Here is a 24,532-nt window from a genome sequence, read left to right on the forward strand (position 1 = left end):
CACTGTTTTTTATTCACAATTATTAGGTATTAAATACGGTGACAGACGCTCGAGTAAGCACGCGTACTTGTAGTTCGACGAGCTTATTCACCCGTTTGTTACCAGAAGTACGTGTGTGCGCGCACACTTTATACTAGCTGTGTCACATAGTTAAAATTCTCTTGAAAGTGAATATAACAGAAACTGCTTTGACAATGGCAGTAACCGTGGGAGTAGCTCCGATTGAGCGGTGAACCTCGCCGGTTGTGATCACGTGACGCCTCGTGATGACGTAGATGGTTGTTCCATTGTTGCGAGACGAGAGCTAGAAGAAGAGAGGGGCCGTCTATTCTAAATGAAATGAAACGCTGACTTTGTGAAGTGAATCGTGTGACTGTTCCATACGGAACGCTTTTACAGAATGCTTATATTGTCAAAGCTACAAGGGTATTTATACACCTGCGGGAATAATATCGTAAAGGTATTCCACAGTCGCGCGGCGCATAAGCTATAATCCTGTTGTTGTTCAGCCGCTACTCGAAGTCCATCGTCTGTCAACATAAATACATAAACGGTTTTTTGATACCCATATTGTGGTGGTTGTGGAAAAATATGTACCTAGTCCGCCATATTGAAACGGCGTCCATCTTGAATTTTAAATTTTGACATAATCATCGTGTTTTACTAGTGTAGCCCTTTCATTTGATACCCATATTGAGGGGGTTAAGGAAAAATACGTAATTCGCCATTTTGTATCGGCGGCCATCTTAGATTTATAATGTTATTGATTTTATTATATTGTATTGTCATCTAAATTAAATGTGTGTACCAAATTTCAGATCAATCTGACAACGGGAAGGTGCATAAATTTCAATTTCTAATTTTGATCCAAATAAATTCCGTACGGGTCGATCTAAATAAAACCGTTTAAAAACAATCATTTTGTGTTTGCATTAGGTGTGACGAAAGTCGAGACGCGCGGATTGGCAAATGCGCAGCTACACAGCATTGACTTTCACGTGGCCTCTACGGGATATCCTAAAATTCCACTGAATATTTGAGAAACATTTTCATGCATTATAGTGCACTCGCGTTAAAAGAGTAGTAAGGTTTCGATGTCGCACAACGTCGCTAAGCCCTTTGTTCAAAAGGTTAGGTGTTCATTTTCAAAACTGTGCACACATACGTTCAAACACGACTTTTCAACCTTTTAAGATCTAGTTAGATTGCAACCGCCGCGTAGAGCGAAATGAGTGCAAATATTAAAATATTTGGAGTTAAAAATTCTTTCAGAAATCCCATTGATACCACATGAGCTCAATAAAACAAACCCAATGAGCCGTGTCCTCGATTGTTATTCTTCATTAAGACGCAATGAAATCGAACCGTTTGTGAAGAAATTGATAACTGGTGATGAAAATTGAATCAAGTACAATGCGAACACTCGGAACATGTTTCACGTTTGGTCAGGTTTCATAAACAGTGGTTTAAACCAGTTTAGCACACATTAATATGATGCTGTGTGTATGGCGGGATTGGTATTGGGTATTGATGGAGAGCGCCTTCAGAAAACCCAATATACTGTATCTATTGGCCAAAATAACACGATCGTCGCGGAAAAATTTAGGGTATCGATTATTTTATCTGTCTCAATTACACAGGCGCACAGAGAACGACACATGAATAAAAAAATATTTTTTTAATCGAAATCGATAGACTCGACTTGAGTAATTCTTTTGTAATAAAAAGTAACCGGCTTGTCCCAGCTCAAGGGCAAACAAAACCTTAATATTTAAAACGGAAAAAAATCTTCAAAGTGATCGGTTCGGAAAAAAATCAATAAATAATTGATTGAATTTTTTTCAACTACTCACTACACGTCACCATCGTCATTTAAGCCGTTGGACGCCCACTGCTGGGCGAGGGCCTCCTCCGTAGATTTATAACCAGTATTGGTTGAAAGCTCTACGGTTTCAATAATGTCACCCGTCCACTTTGTAGGTGGACTTTCTACGTTGCACTTGTGTCACGTTGCATTTTAGCGTTCCAAAAGTATATATTAAAATTTTAACAAAAAAAATATACACGCAAGAAATGTCACATGATTTCTAATACAGTAACAAATGTTGTAACGCTTAAAGGGGTACGGTACATCTCAAGTGGCGTGGGAATGTGGAAGCGTGTTATCCTCTCAACGGACGTTAGTTTTTACAACAGACATTCCAATGCGCCCGCGCATCAGCCGCAGGAGTGTAGATCCATTGCCTGGGAGAAGGGCCCTGGCCGCGGTCCACTAGTTGTGTTGCTGTTATTCAACTTCACTCTCGGATCAACTTTATATTCACTCCCTGCTCCGACCTGCTGCCGCTGACCAATCCTGGGTAATAGATTGCTTACCACCACCATCAGGGGAGTACCGACCTGTGGTGTAAAAGCAGACGAGGCCTTCTGCCCACTACCTTTTAATTGACATATATTTCTCTTCCGTTGCCGAGTCTGTCTGCTGTTTCTTTTTACATATTTAATGGAATCAGGCGTTACCTCGCGGAAGTCCATCCTAAGTAAGAAAAGGACCAATATTTAGCCACTTCCGCAAATGCAGTGGTAGTCGTGCATTGAAATTCACCGCCCGCCAGCCCGCTGATAAATGCGTATGCGGCAAACAATGCGAATCACACAACCGCCACCGCCAAATTACTCAACACGTGTTTCACCCCTCCACGGCGCATCTTTAGGAGTTATGTTACACCGATTAGTACCAAACACAGAGTCACAAAGTCAGTTTCTTTTTACCTTCCACACCTTGGGTAGGACTAAGGAACCGATAGACTTGGCGGGCCGTGGTCTCTGTTCCGGAACCTTCAGGCATCGTGAAAATGATGAAGAATAGAGTGGGTAGATTCTTCAATAAGCATTTACAATGTTTAAAATCACATCCTTTGTAGGTACCGTAGCTCGAAACCTCTCATTCTCCTGTACACCGGTACATTGGTTGCCGTTGAGCACTTATATCGCTGACACTTCAGAGGGACCATGCGGCAGGGGTCCCCGAGAGGAAGACTCAGTTTGCTCTATCACACAATGCTTATAGTAATTTGAATCAAACTAAGAATTTTATTGTTTTACGTTAAAGTGTATTTGCAATTTCGGCAGGTTCAAGGCGGCGGACCGCAAATTGCGCTTAGCCACAACTTCTTTTATTAGTTTCGAAACTCCAAGTTTACCTCTTTCAGTTCGAGCTGCTTCTAAAGATGCTTCATGGAGTGATCTGACGCATGGGCTTCGTGAGGAGATCCCGGCTCGGGGTTTTGCTCAGAATCCGTTTAGTGTTCCGCTTCATATGTAGCAAATTTTTATTTCCCTGAAATACACTGTTGCCTAATTGACATTAGACTTTTTGGTGCGAGCGCTTGTCATGTGCTTAGCAGGAATGCCATGTGCTTTGAAATCGTAATGATCTAATCGACGACGCGGAGTTTGGGTCCCTCCGGGAGGGTAGAAGTGAGAAGCGAGAGTCCCACTGCCTTTGTGTTTTGGGTTAGTGTGCGTTGATCCTCCGCCTAAAGGAGGATACGGTACCTTTGCGAAGTGTTTTGTGCCTTGGAACACCCAGCCCGTGGCTGTCAACCCAGAGAGAAATGTTCTTCCGGGTACCTTTGTCTAGGACGATGATTGGTGACGGCTGTTTAGATGCCGCGAGTGTGTTTTCTTGAGAGGACACTCAGTCAATCTGATATTAAAAAAAAACTATAAAAAATTAAAAAATGACAGTTTCAAATCAAGGCCGTCATTAACATAACATTACCTCAACTTAAGTTTTAAACATATGTAAATTAAAAATGATATCGGTAAAAAAATTGTAGCGATCACGTTTTACGGCTCCGTGGATCTGAATTTGTACGCCATCAGCGATATAATTTCTTCCGTAGTGCTCGGGTCCACATTGTAAATAGCAGAAGATTGTAATGTCTCTCTACATTTGAAGTCTAGGGAATAGTATTTTCGCATAGAGTATGTATTAACTTGTTATACACTTTTTATATCTGACTATATCCTATTTGTTCAGTGACATTAAAATGGTTACATTTAAAAAAAGAAATATGTAAGTAAAAATTTGTTTAAATTTTTAAACGATTAAATCTAATTAAGAAAATATGAATTTTATAGACCCAATGCAGCGTCAGAGATAGTGCACAAAGTTGATTTTCGCACTTTTAATCCGGAAATTATGATTTTTGATGATTTGATATCAGCTGAAGATTTCAAAATTGACCACAAAATAGTTTCATTTACAACTTCATTTACACCAATTTAAAGATAGCTGGGTGTAGAAAATTTCTATATTTTGGTACCACATGAGCTCACTAAAACAAACCTAAGAACATGTTCCGCGTGTTCTTGTCGTATGAACTTCGTAGCTATATTACACTGGAGTGTATTGTAATGTGTGTGCAATATATATGGCGAATGTCCAGCATTTTATGACAATGATGCAAGTACTTCATAAATTCAAAGATATAAAACATCAAACAAAAACTGAAATATCTGAAAAGATTGTAGGTATATCTGTTCGTAAATTGAATAATAACACATGGTTACATTATTCTATTTCTTTCCTTGTCGATATTATAAAATAATGATATCAATTTTATTGTTTTAAGGTCCAAAATGGCGATAGATTTGTACTACACAACGAGCTACGCTACTGGTTGCGACTGCAATATTTTTTTTTTGGTTTTGGGAGGGGGGGACCTTTAGGAGGTTCAAGATGCCCCGCCTCTGGGGGAAGGACATGGTTGTATGCGTGTATGGTCCACGCTACCCTCGAAATCCTTGTAGTGCTATCACGATGGTCCGTGAACACGTCGAACCATCGTCCGCCACAAAGTCGCCGAAACTAGTGGGAGTTTAGGGCCCCCACCCCAAACTCCAGCAACTCCGAAGGCTCCGTTTATGGTAGGGGAGCACCATTCACCGGAAGGCCATCGCGAGGCGGGTCCCTGCGCTGACGGCGTCGTCTCCGAGCGGGATCTGCCCTTTGCCCATCCAGTTCGACCGCGTCCTTCTGAATCATGACGGTCTCACAGAAAGAGGCCACAGCCCCCCTACATCGATGTCCCGCTGAGCATCGCCGACACGACTGCTGGCAAGGAAAGGTCCTGTCCGATCTCGTACAAAAGGATCCGCCGCTTCGACTACCACGCCTGGCAGTCCGTGAGCGTGTGCGAGGCCGAGCGACTGCAATATCAGCCTCAAACCGAATCTCGTGAACCTTAGAGCTATAGAACAAATACAACCTCATTCCTTTCATTTTTACATTTATTGGTATGGAATAATATATAAAATATGTACGTCCAGAATCGCACCCGCCCCCTACGATTGGAAGTCGACCCTCTACTGTCCTAACAGTGCTCTAAAGGTTCTCTAATAAACTGCAAATAAAAATTTCCAGATAAATCCTCAGACGGAGGCCAAGATCCAGGACGACGGTTTAACGTAATGGAAGTCACGTGACATTAACCGGTACTTGAATACGGTGCAGGCAGCTCGCTCTATCGCCATGAACCCGAAGCCAGAACGCTGGTCAACAACTGGACTTCGATGTTGGGACTCTGTTTTCTGTAAGTAATAAAAATATTAAAGACGTTTTCTCAAAATATATTACACTATACCGAATACACACACACACACACACACACACACACACACACACACACACACACACACATATATATATATATATATATATATATATATATACACATAAAAGCGTTTCTTAAACTGTGTTCCGGAACCCAAGAGATACGTGGAAATCACTCAGGGCTTCATCGAAAGTTACGTGGTTTTTTTATACCTAAAATATAAAGGCGCAACTAAATTACACTTACTAATCCGGATACTTGATGCAAATGCGACAGTCCAACATCGCGTCGGAACATTTCCTGGTATTTTTTTTAAAAAGTCAATATTTTGAAAATATTGTCATTTTTTTCGCATTAATCCAGTAAGAGAATATTAAATTAAACCTATTATTGAAACAGACCATGGTTTCCACAATGAAAGTGATAACTATAAGGGTTCCACTTATTAAAAAGATTAAGAAAAGCAAAATCAAATGATCAAAGGCGACCGGCCAATACCTTCTGTTTTTGTTGTCATTATATTATTATATTAAAAGGAATTTATCGGAAATAAAAGTATCCTAGGTTACTCCTTACTACATTAGCTAGCTGACAGTATATTCCGCCTATAGCAGTACAGGGATCTCACAGATTGACTAGGACAAATTTACTTTAAAAAAGAAGTCGAATAACGAAACTTAAAGAGAAGCAAACACAAAAAGACAAGTTTCGATATAACTAAACAAAAATCATCGAGTACCATAAAGCATTACAACGAAAGTGTACAACGATTGTAAAATAGAGTTAAAAAGAGAAAGAAATTAAATTTCATCTATCTAACCTCCTAAGCAAAATTAGTTTTCAGATGTTTTTCCGGCCAAAAGTATTAATGAAATAGCGCCATCTAACGGTGAGTAAGCGAACTGCAAACAACTTAAAACTAGGCTGTTTAAGTAAATAATTCTATTCGACACTAGAGGGCACTAAACCAAAAACTATCAAAATGTTTGAAATCATATAAAACGATCTTGTTCAGCAAAAAGAAGAGATAGGAAATGCAGAACTTAATACAAGAACAAGAATTAACGAAAAAATTAAATAAACGGTAAAAAATAGAAAACGAAACGAAAACGGTAATAAATAGAGAGGAGAACATTAAACTCGCAGAAACAAATTACACAACAGATAACTATAGAGAAATTAGAACGACAAGCAAAGTTAAAAATGTAGTATTCTATGGAATTGATGAGATAGAACATACCTATGAATATCTACTAAGTATTTTAAAAATTATCAATAATGATATAAGGATTAGTTGCCACAAACCAGACAATCAAAACATGAGGTTTCTCGGAAAGAAAAGCAATAGACATAGACCTGTTATTACTGCATTAACCACAGTGAGACGGGTCCAAAAAATAATAAACCGCTAAAATAAATTAATTTATACATTAAAGAACACATTAAAGTACAATACCCGATTGTACTACAAGTCAAGACATTAATAAATCGAAACTCATTAGTTTTGATAGGCGTCGACAGATGGCGCTAGTTGTACCCGCCTAAACGTATAAAAATGGCGACGCGCGGTAAATTCGACATGAACATGGAAGATTCGTGAAGGACACGACAAATATGACTGCTAACTCAAATATTTTATACATAGACTTCTGCTAGGTTTGGAATGATGATTATATTAATAAAAATCTGGTGATGAACACGTAGTTACGTCAGTTATTTAGTTATATAGTTGAAGTTACGCTGCTAGCCGTTTTGGCTGTGTGCAATTTCATTAAAATTGATAGAAAACAGGAAGTATTCGAGTTGAAAATGCTACACAGGCAAGTCATACCCCAGTTACGACAAAAACCTTTGCACGAAGATGGACTATACCCGTGTAGGTGTATAGTGTTGTGACTGTATTGTAGTGTGGACTACTCGGCGGTAGGAATCGACGAAGGCCCACTTTGACCCTCGCATTTATGTGAAGTGAGATGAGTATCGTAGCGTTGGAATTCGCAAAATTTGCAACTTCTTCCTGTTCTAGATAGTCTGTCACATGAAAAATAACATATTAACTCCAGGCACATTTATCTGCTATTTAATACAATAATATTTTTTTGTGTTCCTTATTTCATCTGCGATCAGTCCCAGGACTTTAAGCTGATTTGTTGTGAGGTTATAGCTTTGGAAGGGGTCTCCCCGGCGGGAGACACTCCTAGTTCACCATCGAGCGTCTAGTCTCTGGATGTCATGGAATACAATAATATGATTTAATAATCATATCTTACCTTTACGTAAGCTCCGAAGTAATTCACGCACAAGTCGATGTAAAAATAATAATAGCTTTCAATGATATATATTTATTAAAATAGATGCGAATATCAATGATTAAAAATTATTCTCGGTACACTTTTTGCGTGGTAGTTTTTGAGACAGCGGCGAATTTCTAGAAATACGAAGATGCGTTAGCACATGCGTTGTCCCAACAATACACTGGATATATATTTATTAGCATATATCTGGGAAAGTCGCATACAGTAAATATATACTTGAAATAAAACCTCTTTGGTTTTTATTTATATCTGGCTGGTTTTGATGACCTTAAAAATGTTATATGAAGAAAAAAAAACGTTTGTAATTTTTTTTCTTTCTGTCAAAAAGTGCGTGTGAATATGATGAATAAATACAAAATATTATTAACTTAAAATAATGCAATAAGATGCTATTTAATGAGATTGGAAGGGCATTTATTTATGAACTTTCGCCAATGATTAAAGCAGAAAGTTGCAAGAAAAAGTCCGGAAATAAGTAAAAGAAGGAATGATCCTTTCTACCTCCAGATATCTTCTTTTTCGTTCTCTTTTCTAAAGAACTTGCCGCTTTTTTCAGCAACGTCATCATGTGCCTACCTGCAGGATGTTATGAAACTAAATGGCACCTGTATACTATAATTAAATGCAAAGAACTTTTTTTTGTTTTATAATAAAAAACGAATAAAAACTAAATTCCGCTAACAAAAAAACACTCACCTTGAACTAGAAGCAGTTGAACTTGAACTTAAACTCGGAGACCTTTTAGTTTCGTATACATAGATACGTGGCAGTTGGAGCAAAACTGGATTGCGACTGGCAATGAAAGATCGCGGATTCGATTCTCATGAGGAGGATTGACATTGCTCAAAAATTATCTTCTAGAGGATGGGCAGCAGCGTCTTCTGCGTACCATAACACCACAATGCGATCGCAGTACCAGTACCAAGCGTGGCGATAATGGTATATTCCTCCCTAGATGTCTTTGGGCAGGCCTATGCCCTGCAGTGGGCGTCTATGGGCTGAAACAACGACGATGATGAAATAGATAGGTGTACATATACCTTGTCATTAAAGCCTCCCAAAAGGCTTTCGATAATAGCAACCGGTATTTACAAATGTCTACATCGACAAAAAACCAGTCAAGTTATAAATATGTAAAGTAATATTTATTAATTTATACTTTATTTTTACATCAAAACACTATAAATAAAAAGGAATAGAAAATTAACTAAATTACATATTATAGATAATAATTAGAAGGAAAATAAATTATAGAGATACAAAAGATGCTATCGCTCAAGGCGATCTCTACCAGACAACAGGTATAATATTTTTTGCCAAAAAAAAAATAACAGAGGTTATATTCGCTACTTAGGTGTTAAAAAGGTAATTTAAAAAAACTATGAAATATAAAACAACTGATATAAAACCGGTCCAAGATCCTTGTGAGTTTTCAGATCAATGTGCATTTCTAACCTAAAATTAATAATAAAATATATTTTTTTAAATTGTTTTCACTTACACTCTTCTATATTAAAAAGGTTAAAAGTATTTATTAAAATATATATATATTAATAACAAGTCATCCTGAATTGTTAAACTAGCGAAAAATAAATTTATTAACCGGCGATTGTATTCATATTTCAAGGCCATGTTAACACGACGTGCACCGGCCGAGGAGAATATTCAAAACCGGTCAGTGATTGTTCAGCTGCCATTTCGGACGGTTGTTTCAACGTAATTTGTAAGTACAATATAATCAAATCATAAGCATTTTATTATTAACATTTCCATACGTAAAACATATGTAAAAATTCAGTTTATTATCATATTTAATTGTATATATCTAACTTATAAGTTTTAACAAAGCCGGCATCATTCAAGACTAATTGATTATTTTAAATACGTATATATACTTATAAATAACTGTTAAAATAACACATATTTCCAAATTTAAACATACAACTTTAAATTATTTATCAAACAAAAGTATAACATGATAAGTAATGTATGCTATGCAGTGATGATATAAAAAAGATAACATTACAATGAAAACTGTAATATGGTGTAATAAATTTAATCTTTTCTGTAAACTATATGTTGATATATATTGTAGAATCACTATGACTACGTAAAACTTGTGAAAATAAAATATATTTAATGAATAATTGTAATTGTTTTTATATTTCCGTTTTATTCTATTTAACAATTAAAAAATTGTAATTTTTTTTCGATAACAAAAATACGCAGTCCTCTGAACTCTGCCATTAATAAAATTCAAAACGCATACATAAAATTAATTAATTCAAAAAACATATTATAACGAATAATTAAATGTCAAGAATCCTTGGCAATGATTTCGCTTGATTTTGTTTTTAGTCTATATCCGATAAAGTATATATAATTATGTCTTCTTAAACTTTATCAAAATATGTCTTCTTCATGATTATAACACATTGCGAAGCAGAGTAGAGTAAAAAATGAGTATAAAATATAGATTAACCATTAAAAGAAACCTATTGAAAGTACCATTTTTGAATTTTATCATTATTGTAAATAGATATAGCTAATGCAGGTATCATTGACAAGCTAGCGGTCGTTCAATGCGATGTTTTGTGTGTGATTGTGTTTTTCTATTAGAGATAGAAACAGGAATATGGGAATCCTTAGACTTTTAAGACACATATCCTAGCGCATTGGCAAGTTAAAATGACAATGTTGTAGGTGATATAGCGCGTAGAATAAATCACCTCTGACCCCTAAATTTCTGGAATGGGACCACGAACCACCGGCATCCAACTGTTTCTATTGGAAACCTATAGCGAATGCTATGTCCAACTATTAACACTACAGCTGAAATAATAATGATGAGCATTTTAGATGATAAGTCCTTCATAAACTCAAAGATATAAAACATCAAATAAAAGCGGAAATATCAGAGAATTTTCAAAATTTTTGTTTATCGGTAGGTCACATGTTCGACTCCCGGGATACAGTCTTATGTAATTGGCACTGTGTATTAATTCATTAATTTATTTACTTTATTGGAGATAAACAGTAACAAAAAGTAGTAAGAAAGTACAAACTAGAAGCATAGACACATATAAAATTAGTTACAATTGCTACCTTTTAACTATCTCACTGAAAACATTTAATGATTTATGGTCAAACAATGACAGAACAAGTAAAAACATTAATAAATAGGGGTCAAAGATTATGGTTTATAAACTTATGTTTGTTTATATATCTATATCATATATTTATATTATGATTTAAATTGTATTGTGTGTACCCAATAATTTCGAACGAAATTGTCTTTTAAAATATACAAGAGAGCACGAGAATGTATCAATATCAATAATATATGATGAATTATATAGGATTGCCACTGTTCTCAAATAAGTTTCCAGAGGATTAACAGCTGCGTCCTATGCGTACTATAATACCACACTGTGGTCTTCAATCCGTCTGCCAAGCGTGGTGATTATAGTATATCCCCCATATATAACTTTGAGAGGCCCATACCTTGGAGTGGGTGATGATGAAATGGAATAATAACATATGGTTACAGTATTGTATTTATTTAATTGTTGTTATAAAAAATTGATATCGATTTATTGTTTTAAGGTTCAAAATGGCGATTGATTTGTACTACACACCGGGGTCCGCGCCGTGCCGTCTGGTGCTGTTGGTTGCGGCCGCCCTGAACATCAGCCTCAACCCGAACCTCGTGAACCTTAAAGCTGGAGAGCAAATGCAACCTCATTTCTTAAAGGTGATAGTTTTTTTTACATATATAAAGGTTATTTAATGAGCACTGTGGAATAAAAAATAATGCGCAATTAACACACAACCTATAAAAAGAAAAAAATAAATAATAATTAAAATTTTATTATATTATAGAAGAAACATATTTACGTAATCTATAATATAATATAACATATTAGAAAAAAATTGAAAAAAGAATCTCTAGAAGAAAATATGGCAACACATTTGTATATATATTTGCACATATACAAGATTAGTAGCCAGGTACATATAGCATTACAAATAAAGATAAGTCTATTTTATAGTTCATTTTATTTATATTGTGGCGGAGTTTAACAGGTTATGTAGGCAATGTTAGAGATAACACCTAAAGACAATAATAAAAACGCGTTGATGAAAGATAGTTTATTTTAAAAGTCATCCGCCTACAACTTCAGATACACCAACGCCGTAATAAATTATTTGTCATGCGAATGAAATAATTTTTACATATAACTTTCACCACTCATTTGTAAATATTATACATTGATTCAAAATTGATATAAGATAGTATTTAATTACATATTCCTTCACAGCACTAAATATTTAATACAAATTCATAAACAACAACACATATGTCACTTGACGCCGATCGCCATTATTATATTTAACCCTTAATTAGGCGCATTAAGAAAATCACTCAATTAGGCGCATGGGGTCTTAAATGACCCCAAAAAAACATTGAGAAAAGAGTATCTAAAAGGAATAAAATTTAATGGATTTCTATAGTAATTAATAAAGTTCTTTAATATACTTAACTTTAAGAAACAAATACTTACTATGACATTAAAAATATTAAAAAAAAAAAACAAAACAGTAAACCTCTCTTTAAACTATTTTTTTGGCATAGCCGAGATCAACTTAAGAAATAAAGTTTATTCAGCCTCATCAGCGGAATCTTCTGTTCTGCATCCGACGCAGTAAATCCTTGAGTGTTGCTGACAAATAAATTTACGACACTTAAAACATTTTGTTGACACTTCTTTGTCGTCCTTTCTAGGACATAATGAACAGCGCCCGCGCTTAGCTGTCGATTGATAAACCGTCTTGTTCACATTATAAACTTCATGGAGCCGTTTTTTTTGTTGTCGCTGGTACAGCAGGTAGTTGTATGCGACGTTTTTGGTGATCTTCCACAAGTGCCGCAGCAATTTTCTTCAAGAAAATCCGTCTTGTATATGTCAAAGTTTTCTCAGTATTCGCTTTGTGTATGACAAATGGGTTGATGCCAGGTATATTTATACTCCAGGTAAATGTAAAATAATATTTTGTGCTCGGGTCCTTACTGCGTTTGATGGTGGTACTTTACATCATTTCACTTTCGGGCCATTTCTCTGAGTATGTCGAGATAAAAAATAATTATCTTCCGGTGGTACAGGGATGTCTTGGATATGTTCAGACTCCTCAATTTCGCTTTCTGAATTATGAGCACTATCAATGACAGAATCGTTTAAAGTTTCGTCTTGCGAATCCGAACCAGCAACATCTTACTCTTTATCAAGCATTTCATCCAGCCATTGCAATACTTGTTTGTCATTAGGCATTTCAATTCAAAAAAAAGAAAAAGCATAGAAAAAACAACACAAAAATACATAAAGAAATCATACCGTATCAAAATACACACATACAAAGATAAATAGTAAACAATATACTAATATAAACACAAAATAAATCACAAAAGTAAAAACTTACGTTTGCCAAAAAATGGAACGTAACTGGGCGCATGGGGTCAGCTCTCTAAAGGACAGCGATGTGTGCCCAGGAGTTAATGTTCTGGATGCGACTAATTTGCATACCCCGCGGGGAGTTAGGAAGCTAGAAAGAGCGTTAACACGCTCTGAAGACTGTAAGCCATTATTTTTTGAATTTCAAGCGGCCCTGACCCCATGCGCCTAATTAAGGGTTAAACGGTTTTACTTAGTTCGACCCGTACGGAATTTGATTATTTGGGTCAAAATAGGAATTGAAATTTAAGCATCTTCCCGTTGTCAGATTGATCTGAAATTTGGTACACACATTTAATTTAAACGACAATACAATATAATAAAATCAATAACATTATAAATCTAAAATGGCCGCCGGTACAAAAAGGCGAATTACATATTTTTCCTTAACCCCCTCAATATGGGTATCAAATACAAGGGCTACACTAGTAAAACACGATTATGTCAAAATTTAAAATTCAAGATGGACGGCGTTCCAATATGGCGGACTAGGTACATATTTTTCCACAACCACCACAATATGGGTATCAGAAAACCGTTTAACATAAAAGTTTTTTAAATGTATTTATTCATAATATTTTTCGGCGTGAGATGCGGTTTTGACAACCGCCCACAAATCATACGCCGCGCGTCCTTACATTTTGCGCATGCGTAGACCGATGAATTGACAGATAAGCGAAATAATTTTGTCAACATTGATTATTTCGCTGCAATATAAACTTTTCCGTGCATATAGAGAGTGGTACAATTAAAACAAAAAAATATTTATAAAAATTTTGAAATTTGCCTACGACGTATAGAGAGATTTAAAATATTTTCACTTCGTCATTTACATACTAGATTTTCTCGTATGACGTAAATCACAAATCTAAATAACGGTCAAAATTAAATAAACAAATGAATAAAAGAGGTTAGGTCGTCCGCTAAGATACCAATTCGAAGGTGCCCAAAAAGACGTAGACATACATTCTTCTCTAGCATTTATTTTTACAGCATTAAGTCCTCTACTTTGGTTAGTTTTAGGGAGTAATTCTAGTGATAGAGAGTTCATCAAAGAGTGAACAATGACCAGTCCTACGCTACCCGGACCAAAAGACTTCCCGCGTTTATCTGCTCGTGGTCGTCACTCGAAAACCTTTTGGTCACAACCATCAGACGAGCAATTCTTCGAACTACATCTGTGATCTTGGTCCTTATACGGATCTCCCCATTTCTGATCTCCTAGCGAAATCTGAGAGTACCTCTCCGTTGCTCTGTAGATGACCCTGGGCCTTCTTACGCCCGCTACCACATTCATCTCGCTGGTCTACCTAATGGAGGAAGTACAGACGTCGTTAATTTTATATTTTTCTCTAGGCTTCACAATATTAATAACACTTTCATGGTCAACATTGTACGGTATTACAATTAATAAATTTACCCTCTCTAAGGCACATGCCTCCCCCACTACTATGTTCACGTTGCGGGGAATCCTACCCACGTCGCGTCTACCTGGCCAAAAAGCCTGTAATTTTCCTGAATTTAAAAACATCATCAAACAAAACATACTTAAAAAAATATAATTTAAATAAGGATTTGTAAGCGGAATTAAATCGCTATAGCTCTCGTGTTAAGAAAATTTTAAAAATTGATAACAAAAAAAAGACCTCAAGTTTGTTTAGACTTAACAAGGAAGTCTATCTAAATAGATAAATAAATACATTTTTAACGCAAATGGTGTAAAGTATTTAATGGAATCAGACGTTACCTTGCAGAAGTCCATCCTAAGTAAGAAAAGAACCAATATTTAGTCACTACCGCACATGCAGTGGTAATCGTGCAACAAAGTGCACCGCCCGCCAGCCCACTGATAAATGCGTATGCGGCAAACAATGCGAACTACACAACCGCCACCGTTAATTCACTCAACACGTGTTTCACCCTTCCACGGGGCATCTGCAGTTGCAAGCTTCAAGCACTCGGTGTTTGGCACTAATCGGTGTAACATAACTCCTAGGCGGTGCACTTTGAACCTCTTCTTACTTAGAACGGTGTAAAGATTTGATTATTAACACGTTCACTGCGGCTTGAGGCCGATTCAGCCTCATGGTAGACTTTGCACTGGTGCGGCGCGTAAAACTCGTGTTTTCTCTCTAGTGCGGCGGCTGTTTACACTCAACCGTATGAGGTATGACAAAGACAAATATAGCTTTCTTTGTCTGCGAAGCATTGACTCAATATTGTAAAAAAAATGATTGAAACATGAGGCAGAAAAGGCCTCAACCGCACTATTAGGAAGTTCAGCTTGAGGCTGATTCGACCTCAGCCGCACCAGCTGAAAGTTCTTCAAAATTGGGCCCGCAGTGAACGTGTTAAAGAATAGATTACCCCATAGATATACTATAATCACCACGCTTGGGAGGGTGGTTGGCGATCGCAATGTGGTATAAGTCGACGCAGAGGAAGCTGCTGCCTATACTCTTGAAACTTCTTTTGAGAAGTGGTAATCTTATATAATTAATGCACTAAGTGTGAATTACACAAAATTGTATCTCAGAAATCGAACCAGCAGCTTATGATGGCAAATCTCAAACCTTACCGCTGTACAAGTGCTCGTATTAGGTTCCTATTTATAATTACTAATTGGGTTGGTTTCCAGATGAACCCACAACACACTGTGCCCACGATAGTGGACGACGGTTTCACTTTATGGGAGTCGCGTGCCATCAGCCGGTACTTGGTGAACAAATATGGTGCTGACAGCTCACTCTACCCTCATGAGCCCGAGGCCAGAGCGCTGGTAGATCAACGTCTGGACTTCGACGTCGGAACTCTGTTTCCGAGATTCGCTCAATACTTTGTAAGTAATAATAATATTATCTAATATATAAAATTCTCGTGTCACGGTGTTCGAACTTGAACTCTCCTAAACGGCTTGACCGACTTTTACCAAATTTTATATGCGTATTCAGTATTCTACTGATCTGAGAATCGGCTACTATCTATTTTTCATACCCCTAAGTGATAAGGGTGGTCCACCCCTAAATTATTTTTTTTATTTTTTAGACAATTTTTTTTGGTTTTTATTTTATTATGATACAGCATACAAAAATACATACAACCTTAAATTTTCACCCCTCTACGATCAATCCTTATTTTTTGTTAATTAAAACCCTATTTTTTTTTGCAAAACAACGTTTGCGGGAACAGCTAGTACATATATATATATACACCTATCCCCCGATATACACGGTACTTATTTTACACGTTTTCGCATTTACACGGTTTTCCAAATAATTTTTTTGTTGTTTTAATTACCGATTTTATTACCATCTCTCATAATGTAAATATTTCTGCTTCAAACATCGAATCGGCACAAATAACTTCGAGTGATGAAAGTGAATTCGAACCTTCGATTCCGAAAAAAAGGAGTAATTTCTAACAGTGATAAAGGATAATAAAACACCTTTGGTTTTATTTTTGTTCTTCTGGTTAATGTATTGTAAATAAATTTAAAAAAAAAACTGTTTCTGTGATATATTAAATATTTTAACTTGTTAATGCATTTTATTTTTATTTCTGTGCACACCAAAAAATATTGAAAAAAAAAATCACGACTGTTAAATAGCAAAATTATGCATTTTCTGCAAGTTTTTCGATTTACACGGTTTTGACTTGAAAATTTTAAATTTTCGATTTACACGTTTTTCTCAGGAACGTATCTACCGTGTAAATCGGGGGATAGGTATACTCGTATATATAAATTTTGGCTTCGCATGGCTTGCACTGATTTTTGTTGTCATTATACCATAAGAATTTTTCTGAAATAGATGTAGCCTTATTCCTTATTATATCAGCTACCAGCGAGTATAAGTACCGTTAAAATCGGTTCAACCATTTCAGTGATTAGCCGGAACAAACAACCAGACAGACAAAAATATTAAAAAAAAATTTATGTATATACCGCATATATTCATGAGTATGTAGTAAAAAGCTGTTATTTTAATATAACAAACAGACACACCTATTTAATTTATATATATATATATAGATTGTAAACACAACATCCGCACGTTTTTCTTATTTATATGAAAAAAGGTTTGTGATACTTAACTTAGAGAACAACTTACCGAAGGATCGAAAAAAAATTGTTATATATACATATATATATATACATATAATCAATAACGTTACATTAAAAAATCTAATAAAATTTGATCACACGCAAAACAAAAAAGACAAGTTTTGTTGTACCCATGTACAACCCCATGTAAACCCATGTAAACATCGAGTACCATAGGGCATTACAACGAAATTATAATCATACTAAAACTGCTCTTACTCGTACATTGTTAGAAACGGAATACATATTTTTATAAATGACCATTGTAGACCATTGTATAAAATCAATTAAAACTTGTTACACTTCTAGATTTTACAATACTTTTAAGTTGCATTAGAAAGTCAGGAGACAAACAAGAAATTCAACCGTGTTGTAATCAATACGCCCGGGTCATTCGCGGTCGTGAGTTTGAAACTTGAGATGTTTTAGTCCTCCTATATCTAGTGCCATCTTGTTACATGAACGGTAAATTGTTATTGCGCCTTTGATATTATATTATTATATCCACTAAAGATAATTTATAATTTTATATAAATTCATCACAAATTAGAATCCAAATATGCTCCACTATAACGCTGAACTGGCAATGAACACATAACGCGAAGAATAGTTGGTAGACTCCAGAAGAGGCTGGATGCAACTGGTTCTATTGGAAATCTGTGAACGTGGCTTCTGTATAGTGAACGTCCTGTAGCTGGAATGATGATGATAAAGTAGTCTTTCCGAGGGTTTCGAACGCATTGTGATCTGTGATGCCCCCAAAACAAACTCAATTTTTCTCTTTTTGTGATCACAATAAAATTTAAGTAAGAAATGGACCAATATTTAGCCTTGCCACATGCAGTAGTAGTCGTACAACAAAGTGCACCGCCGTGTTTCACCCCTCCACGGGGCATCTTCAGGAGTTATGTCACACCGATTAATGCCAAACACAGAGCCAAATAAAATTTAAATAAAATCGAAAAATGTAAAACTATGATAGTGTAGCAAAATGTGGTCTAGGATGATGGAAGGAAAGTGATGCACGGGAGATGATTTGAATATGAAGAAAGATAGATTGTGAAGGACAGAAGTAAATTGTAATATAAGAGGTTGTGAAGGATAAAAGAAGAAAGTGGAATAAAATGATAAAAATCTTTACCCTAGTTGCAACATCCCTTCCCCACAAACGAAAGTTCTCTTAAAACGGAAGCCATTAAAATATAAAAGTGAACTGAGTCAAACTACCAGTTGTAAAGAAAGTAAACAGTAAAAAACCCTAAATAATCTCCTACCAGCTTATCTGATCAAGTAAATGGACACTCCTAACTAATGCCCTGATGGAATCAGAGAATAAAGCGTGGAATGAGCCAGACATCGAATCCGTAAAGGCGTTTCAAGCCGGAGACAACCTTTATAAATAGACAATTGAAAAGAAGATTTTAATAAATGATTATTTAATTACGATTATTTTGCATTCGGCCGTATTACATAGTGGCCAGTCTGTAGTGTGAGACGTGGTGTTTGCTTTTTTTAAAATCGTAGGATGTTACAGCAAAGAAATTTGTATCTTTATTAACACTGATTATAATATTATTTATCCTTTATAAGCAAAGCGTTTGACCTCTGTCTCGTTTGGTCTTAAACAAAGACAAGGTCTAGGATGATACATATTTATCTAGAAGAAAACTATTCACTCTTTTCTAGGCACCTAAGCTATAATTGTCTGAAAACAATGACGCCGGCAGGTTGTTCCACTGCTTGTCTGACCGTACTATAAAAGTATTAGCAAAACGTTTAGTGTTTGTGGGAGGAATTTCGAACGTGGTATATCCGTGCATCTTGTTGTCCGGTAGAAGAAAGAAGATGGGGGAATTATTTGGTGCAATTCCGATGCATAATCTCCAAAATACAGTCTGTAGAATACTTATAAACTTGCAACTTTTCGCTGATGCTTCAAGCTATGAAGCTTAATGCTTACAAAGACATCGATACCAATTAGCCTGTCTGCTCTTCTCTGTATGGAGTCAAAACCTTGAAGCTGGTACTATGCTGATAAATATTGGTGTAAATACAAACTAAAATATTATACAAAAACTAATTATACCATGTTTTTTTTTTATTTCGCCCCCGCTATTGGGGGTCTCTCGTACCCCCTATCTTTTGTGGGACAGGGACTTTACGGGCAAATTTATTTAATTATTCACATCTTTTTTATTTTCTTTATCTTCATGTATACTTCTTAAGATCTTTCATTCAGTTTTCTTACACATTTCTCCTTTCATTCTCTTTCGTTCTGTGACCTTTCATTCCTCTCTCGTTACACATTACATTTTATATTTTTATTTCTGTTTGTTAACATTAATATCACATTTTATCACATTTAAGTACATTACTTGTTATCTATTTACATTTCTAAATTATACCATGTTAAGATCATCAGAGAGAGCGTGGTATGGTAAAAAAATCCCTACTTTTATTTAAACGGCCCTGCGACGAGTTTGCTGATGGGAGAGTTCGCCATTGTGTAATTTCGGCGAATTTGAGTCACGGGTCGTGTGGGTAAAGTTCCGCATATACACGCTAAGCGCAACACTATCCGTCCGTAACAAGTAGTGTAAAGAGATAATTTTGTTGTTAACCTATTTTAACCCTTTCCACTCCAATGTCGAGTGTCACTCGACACTGATTTTGTTCCACAAGCTCCACTGTCGAGTGATACTCGACATGGTGTACTACTTCTTTTTGTGGAAAATTTTAAAACAGGAAAGATTTTTGTTACTAAAATGTTTGAATCACGAATGAATGAAACATATTCTAGAATCGCAAGATACTATAATTCAATTAAATTTTATCGATGCTACATAACAGCCTTGGAGTGGAAAGGGTTAAATGAATAACTGCATCACGCAACTACGAACAGAATAAATAAAACAAATATTTGTGGCAGCTCCATGCGCATACGCAATTCGACAACTACTGAGGACCCGCTTCGCGCAAAAGCGCGTTTTATGCTTAAAAGCATACTTAGAGAAGGGCTTTTCCCACCACAATCCCCTACGTACCCCCACGGTACCTCCTTCAGAAACCTCGTAAGGAGACCTGAAGACATCCTTACGGATCCTATCGCATAGTTCCCGCAATTCAATCACCACACACCTCGCTTTTTTTAACTATAAAAAATAACAAAACCAAATAGTAAAACTTGAACCAAAATGAATAATATGCACATGTAAAAGAACTTATTAAATAATAATAGAATGTGAGACACGACTCTAATGTATTAAAAAGTTTAATCTAAACAAACTTGTGATATTAAAAGATAATGATAGAAAATGTAAGAATAAAATAAAGATTAGAAATAAAATTGTACCTAGCCACCTAAGAGTAAAAAAAGATGAGGAAAGGAAGGCGATGAAAGCAAGAAGGAATGAAAGAACAAAAAAAAAATTGCAAGATATTGTGAAGGATAAAAGGAAATAATAAAAGAAATTGAAAAGAATGAAAGTGAGTGTAGAATAAACATAAAACCCTGAATAAAATTATTTGTTAATAAAGTCCCTGTCCCAAACAAAATAGGGGTACAAGAGGCTACCAATAGCGGGGCCAAAAATATTCACCACACACCGAACGCTTCAGACACTTACAACTCTGTAAGTGCAAACACATCCTCAACAATAACCTCTCCATTGACGACCACTCGTCGGGAAAACGTGTGCGATGTTCATCATTTACCGTCCGATACGCAAACGGAGTCGGCCTGCTGACGCCGCCGCCGCGAACAGCGTGAGCGATCCAAGGTAGGATCAGTATTCTTCCTTAGATTGTCGAATGGTCCAGTTCCAGTCCAAAGGACCAAGAGAGCCTTATCTTTGCTACATGTAAATTCGGATACCTAAATGGTATAGTTTAGTATAGTTCACAGACCCTTCATTCCGTGAACTCATTTCCGATGACGCTGTTAAAAGCCTTTGAGCTGACAGCAAAAAATATCTCGGTAACAATACAAATAAAATTGAATTATTCTGAAGCAAATCGTCTTTCTTTGAACACGCAAACACATTAAAATAATCTTTACTAAGAACACGGTAAACAGATAACAATAACAGATAAGTTTTATCTATCACCGCTATTTTTTTTTATTCAGTAATTTATCCGTATCTTGTTTAACGATATATACGTATTCCACAGTTTTATTGTAAATAGGTAGTCATAACATTAAAGAGGTAATAAAAGAGAATATATTGCACATTTGTTAGCAGATAAGATATTTATAAATGCTATACCTATTCCTAAAATATGTTATGTTAATTATATGAATGCAACAGGCCAATAAGATTAATTATTTTTTAATTAAACAAATAATAATTAATTTCATGTATAAATTTATTTGTCTGGTTATTTTAAATTACGAAATTTAATTATATTATGTCGTTGGCTGATGTATTAATAATTGTAACAGCCCTCAGGGTCCTCATCACTTAAATAACTAAATAATTAAAAGATACATTCAAATGCTACATAAAGCATACACAAATAATTAATTAATATATAATAATATAAAAGAAATGTTAATTATTGTGATTATATTTACGATATATCATTGACTTATTATATATTGATATATCAATATATCTAATAGATTCAGGCGTTACTTCGCGGAAGTCCATCCTAGCTAAGAAATGGACTAATATATAGCTACTTCCGATATGCAGCAGTAGTCGTGCAATGAAGTGCACCGCCCGCCAGCCCGCTGATAAATGCGCATGCGGTAAACTATGCGAAACACAACTACCACTGTTAATATACTCTACACGTGTTTTACCCCTCCACGGGGTATCCTCAGATGTTAGACCGGTCTAACTTCACTTCATAGCACGACTACTGCTGCATAGCGGAAGTAGCTATATATTAGACTCTTTCTTAGATATCAATATATCGCAATAAACTCGTGCTCAGAATTACAGTGTATATATAATAAATATCGGAGGTCTGTAGTTTGTAACGGTGTCAACAGATGGCGCTAGTTGCCCATAAGCGTTTTAAATGGGTACCTCGAGGTATATGTAAATATTTCGTAATATAGTAATGAATCTGTAACATGAGGTGTCTGTTGCCAGTTCCCACAGATCTTCGCGGGTGCTCCAGCTGATGAAGCGCTTCTAGGCAAGGTGCACGAGGCGCTGGGCTTCCTTGACGCCTTCCTGGAGGGCTACAAGTACGCGGCAGGGGAGCAACTAACCCTGGCAGATCTGAGTCTGGTGTCCACCGTGTCAACCATAGACGTTGTCGGCATCAAACTTGATAAATATCCCAACATAGTTCGGTAAGAATAATTTTTAACCTTCAGTAGCCTGATTTATGAAAGTGATTTTTTTTTAATATCACTGTGTTTGCTTGAGGGTCTAGATGAAGGGGAAAATAAATATTTTTTTAATTTCTTTGTAAAGAATATTATATAACAGTAAAATACGTACAGCCAACGTATAATAAAAACTAATAGTAATGTGAACATTCGGTTTAAATGATTGGTATCAAAATTGAAACTCTAGGTTATTAAGGGTTAAAATTAATATCGATTTTATCTTATTCGTTAGCAAAAATCTTAACAGTTTTTACATCTATTTCTAATCACACTGCATAAAATGATCACTGTGAATTATTTTACATTATTTTATATTTCCTATTGGAATGTAAAAAGTTAATTTCAACCTCGAAACAGCGTGCATCAATATTTTTGTAAATAGGCTTTGTTGGTGATCTTGGGATAATGTAACATCTATAATTGGAAAATTCATTGATATATACAAGGTTTTTAATACCAGGTAGAGCGAGTTAAAGATAATGACCATCTTTTTCCGTTATTCATCGTTTTATAGATGCCCACTGCAAGGCAAAGGCCTATCCTGAAGATATAGGGCGGTTGGCGATCGCAGATGATACGCAGAAGAAACTGCTGCCCATCCTCTGAAAACTACTCTGTGAGCAGTGGCAATCCTATATTACTAATGCATAAAGAGTGGATTATGTTAGATTGTATTCCGGGTATCGAACCTGGAATCTAAGTTCGCAAGTCTAATAAACCGCTGCGCTTTTACCGCTCAGTATAATATGATTCAGCCTTTATTATCATCATTTCAGCTGTATAATGTCTACAGTTGGAAATAGGCCATTGTTCTTTATGACTTTAACATCTTATAAAGTGAACTACGTATTGTTACAATTGTTTACTAAACGTACTGTTCCTTTATATCAGTGATTCCCAAAGTGGTCTATATCGATCCTTAGGGGTCTATGACAACCTGCAAGGGGTCTACGTCAGCAGAAAAATTTGGGGGTCCATGAAATGAAAATGGGAGTCCACGATAGTGGATCTCAACACATACACTGATAGTACCTATTTACTTACATCATACAAAATTTTATTTTGAGTAGTTTTATTTTAAATTCAATTAATAAATGTATAAATTAACTTGTGTTTTTACTTTAAGTTTTTAACATTAAACTTCACTACAGTTAGAAATTTACAGGAAATAAATATCAGGTAAGTAACATGGCAAGGGGTCTACGACACAAAAAAGTTTGGGGAAATCTGCTTTATATAGTTTTAATTGTAACAAGCCATCCTTTATTTACTGCACAACCTTGGTACTTCCAGATGGTATGAGCTGGTGAAGACAACAGCGCCGAAATACGAGGAAGCGAACGGGATAGGCTTGATGGAGTTCAAAGCCATGGTCGACCAGATGATGCCGAGAACTGAGCTTTAAATTCTAGACTGTATTATTCATAGATATTTCTTTATATAACAAAACATGATTTAAGCATTTCCCAGCTTCTTATTTCTTTTTTAATAATAATTTTGCTAATTTAAAAATCCATATGATTTAAAATCGCAAAAACATGTAGTACCCGGCGATAAATATTTGCACATCGACCTTTGGAAAGAGACAATCGGCTAATTTCGGCTTCGTAGGGCGTTATCTCTGTCGCACGAAATGCAAC

At 35.8% G+C, this 24,532-nt stretch overlaps 1 protein-coding gene across 1 annotated transcript; it reads left to right on the forward strand.

Annotated features, from left to right (window-relative positions):
* Nucleotides 1-9,591: 9,591 nt before the first annotated feature.
* Nucleotides 9,592-24,532, forward strand: LOC137925563 (glutathione S-transferase 1-like). Its single transcript, XM_068769030.1, has 5 exons — nucleotides 9,592-9,659; nucleotides 11,543-11,690; nucleotides 16,085-16,285; nucleotides 22,648-22,853; nucleotides 24,186-24,532. Exons 2-5 carry the CDS (start codon nucleotides 11,550-11,552, stop codon nucleotides 24,295-24,297), a joined length of 660 nt encoding a protein of 219 aa, XP_068625131.1. The 5' UTR covers nucleotides 9,592-9,659; nucleotides 11,543-11,549; the 3' UTR covers nucleotides 24,298-24,532.

This window comes from Battus philenor, unplaced genomic scaffold, assembly GCF_028537555.1.
Source record: "Battus philenor isolate CCGP_79_NKW_IND1 unplaced genomic scaffold, ilBatPhil1.0.hap1 SCAF_10, whole genome shotgun sequence".
Classification (NCBI taxonomy): domain Eukaryota; kingdom Metazoa; phylum Arthropoda; class Insecta; order Lepidoptera; family Papilionidae; genus Battus; species Battus philenor.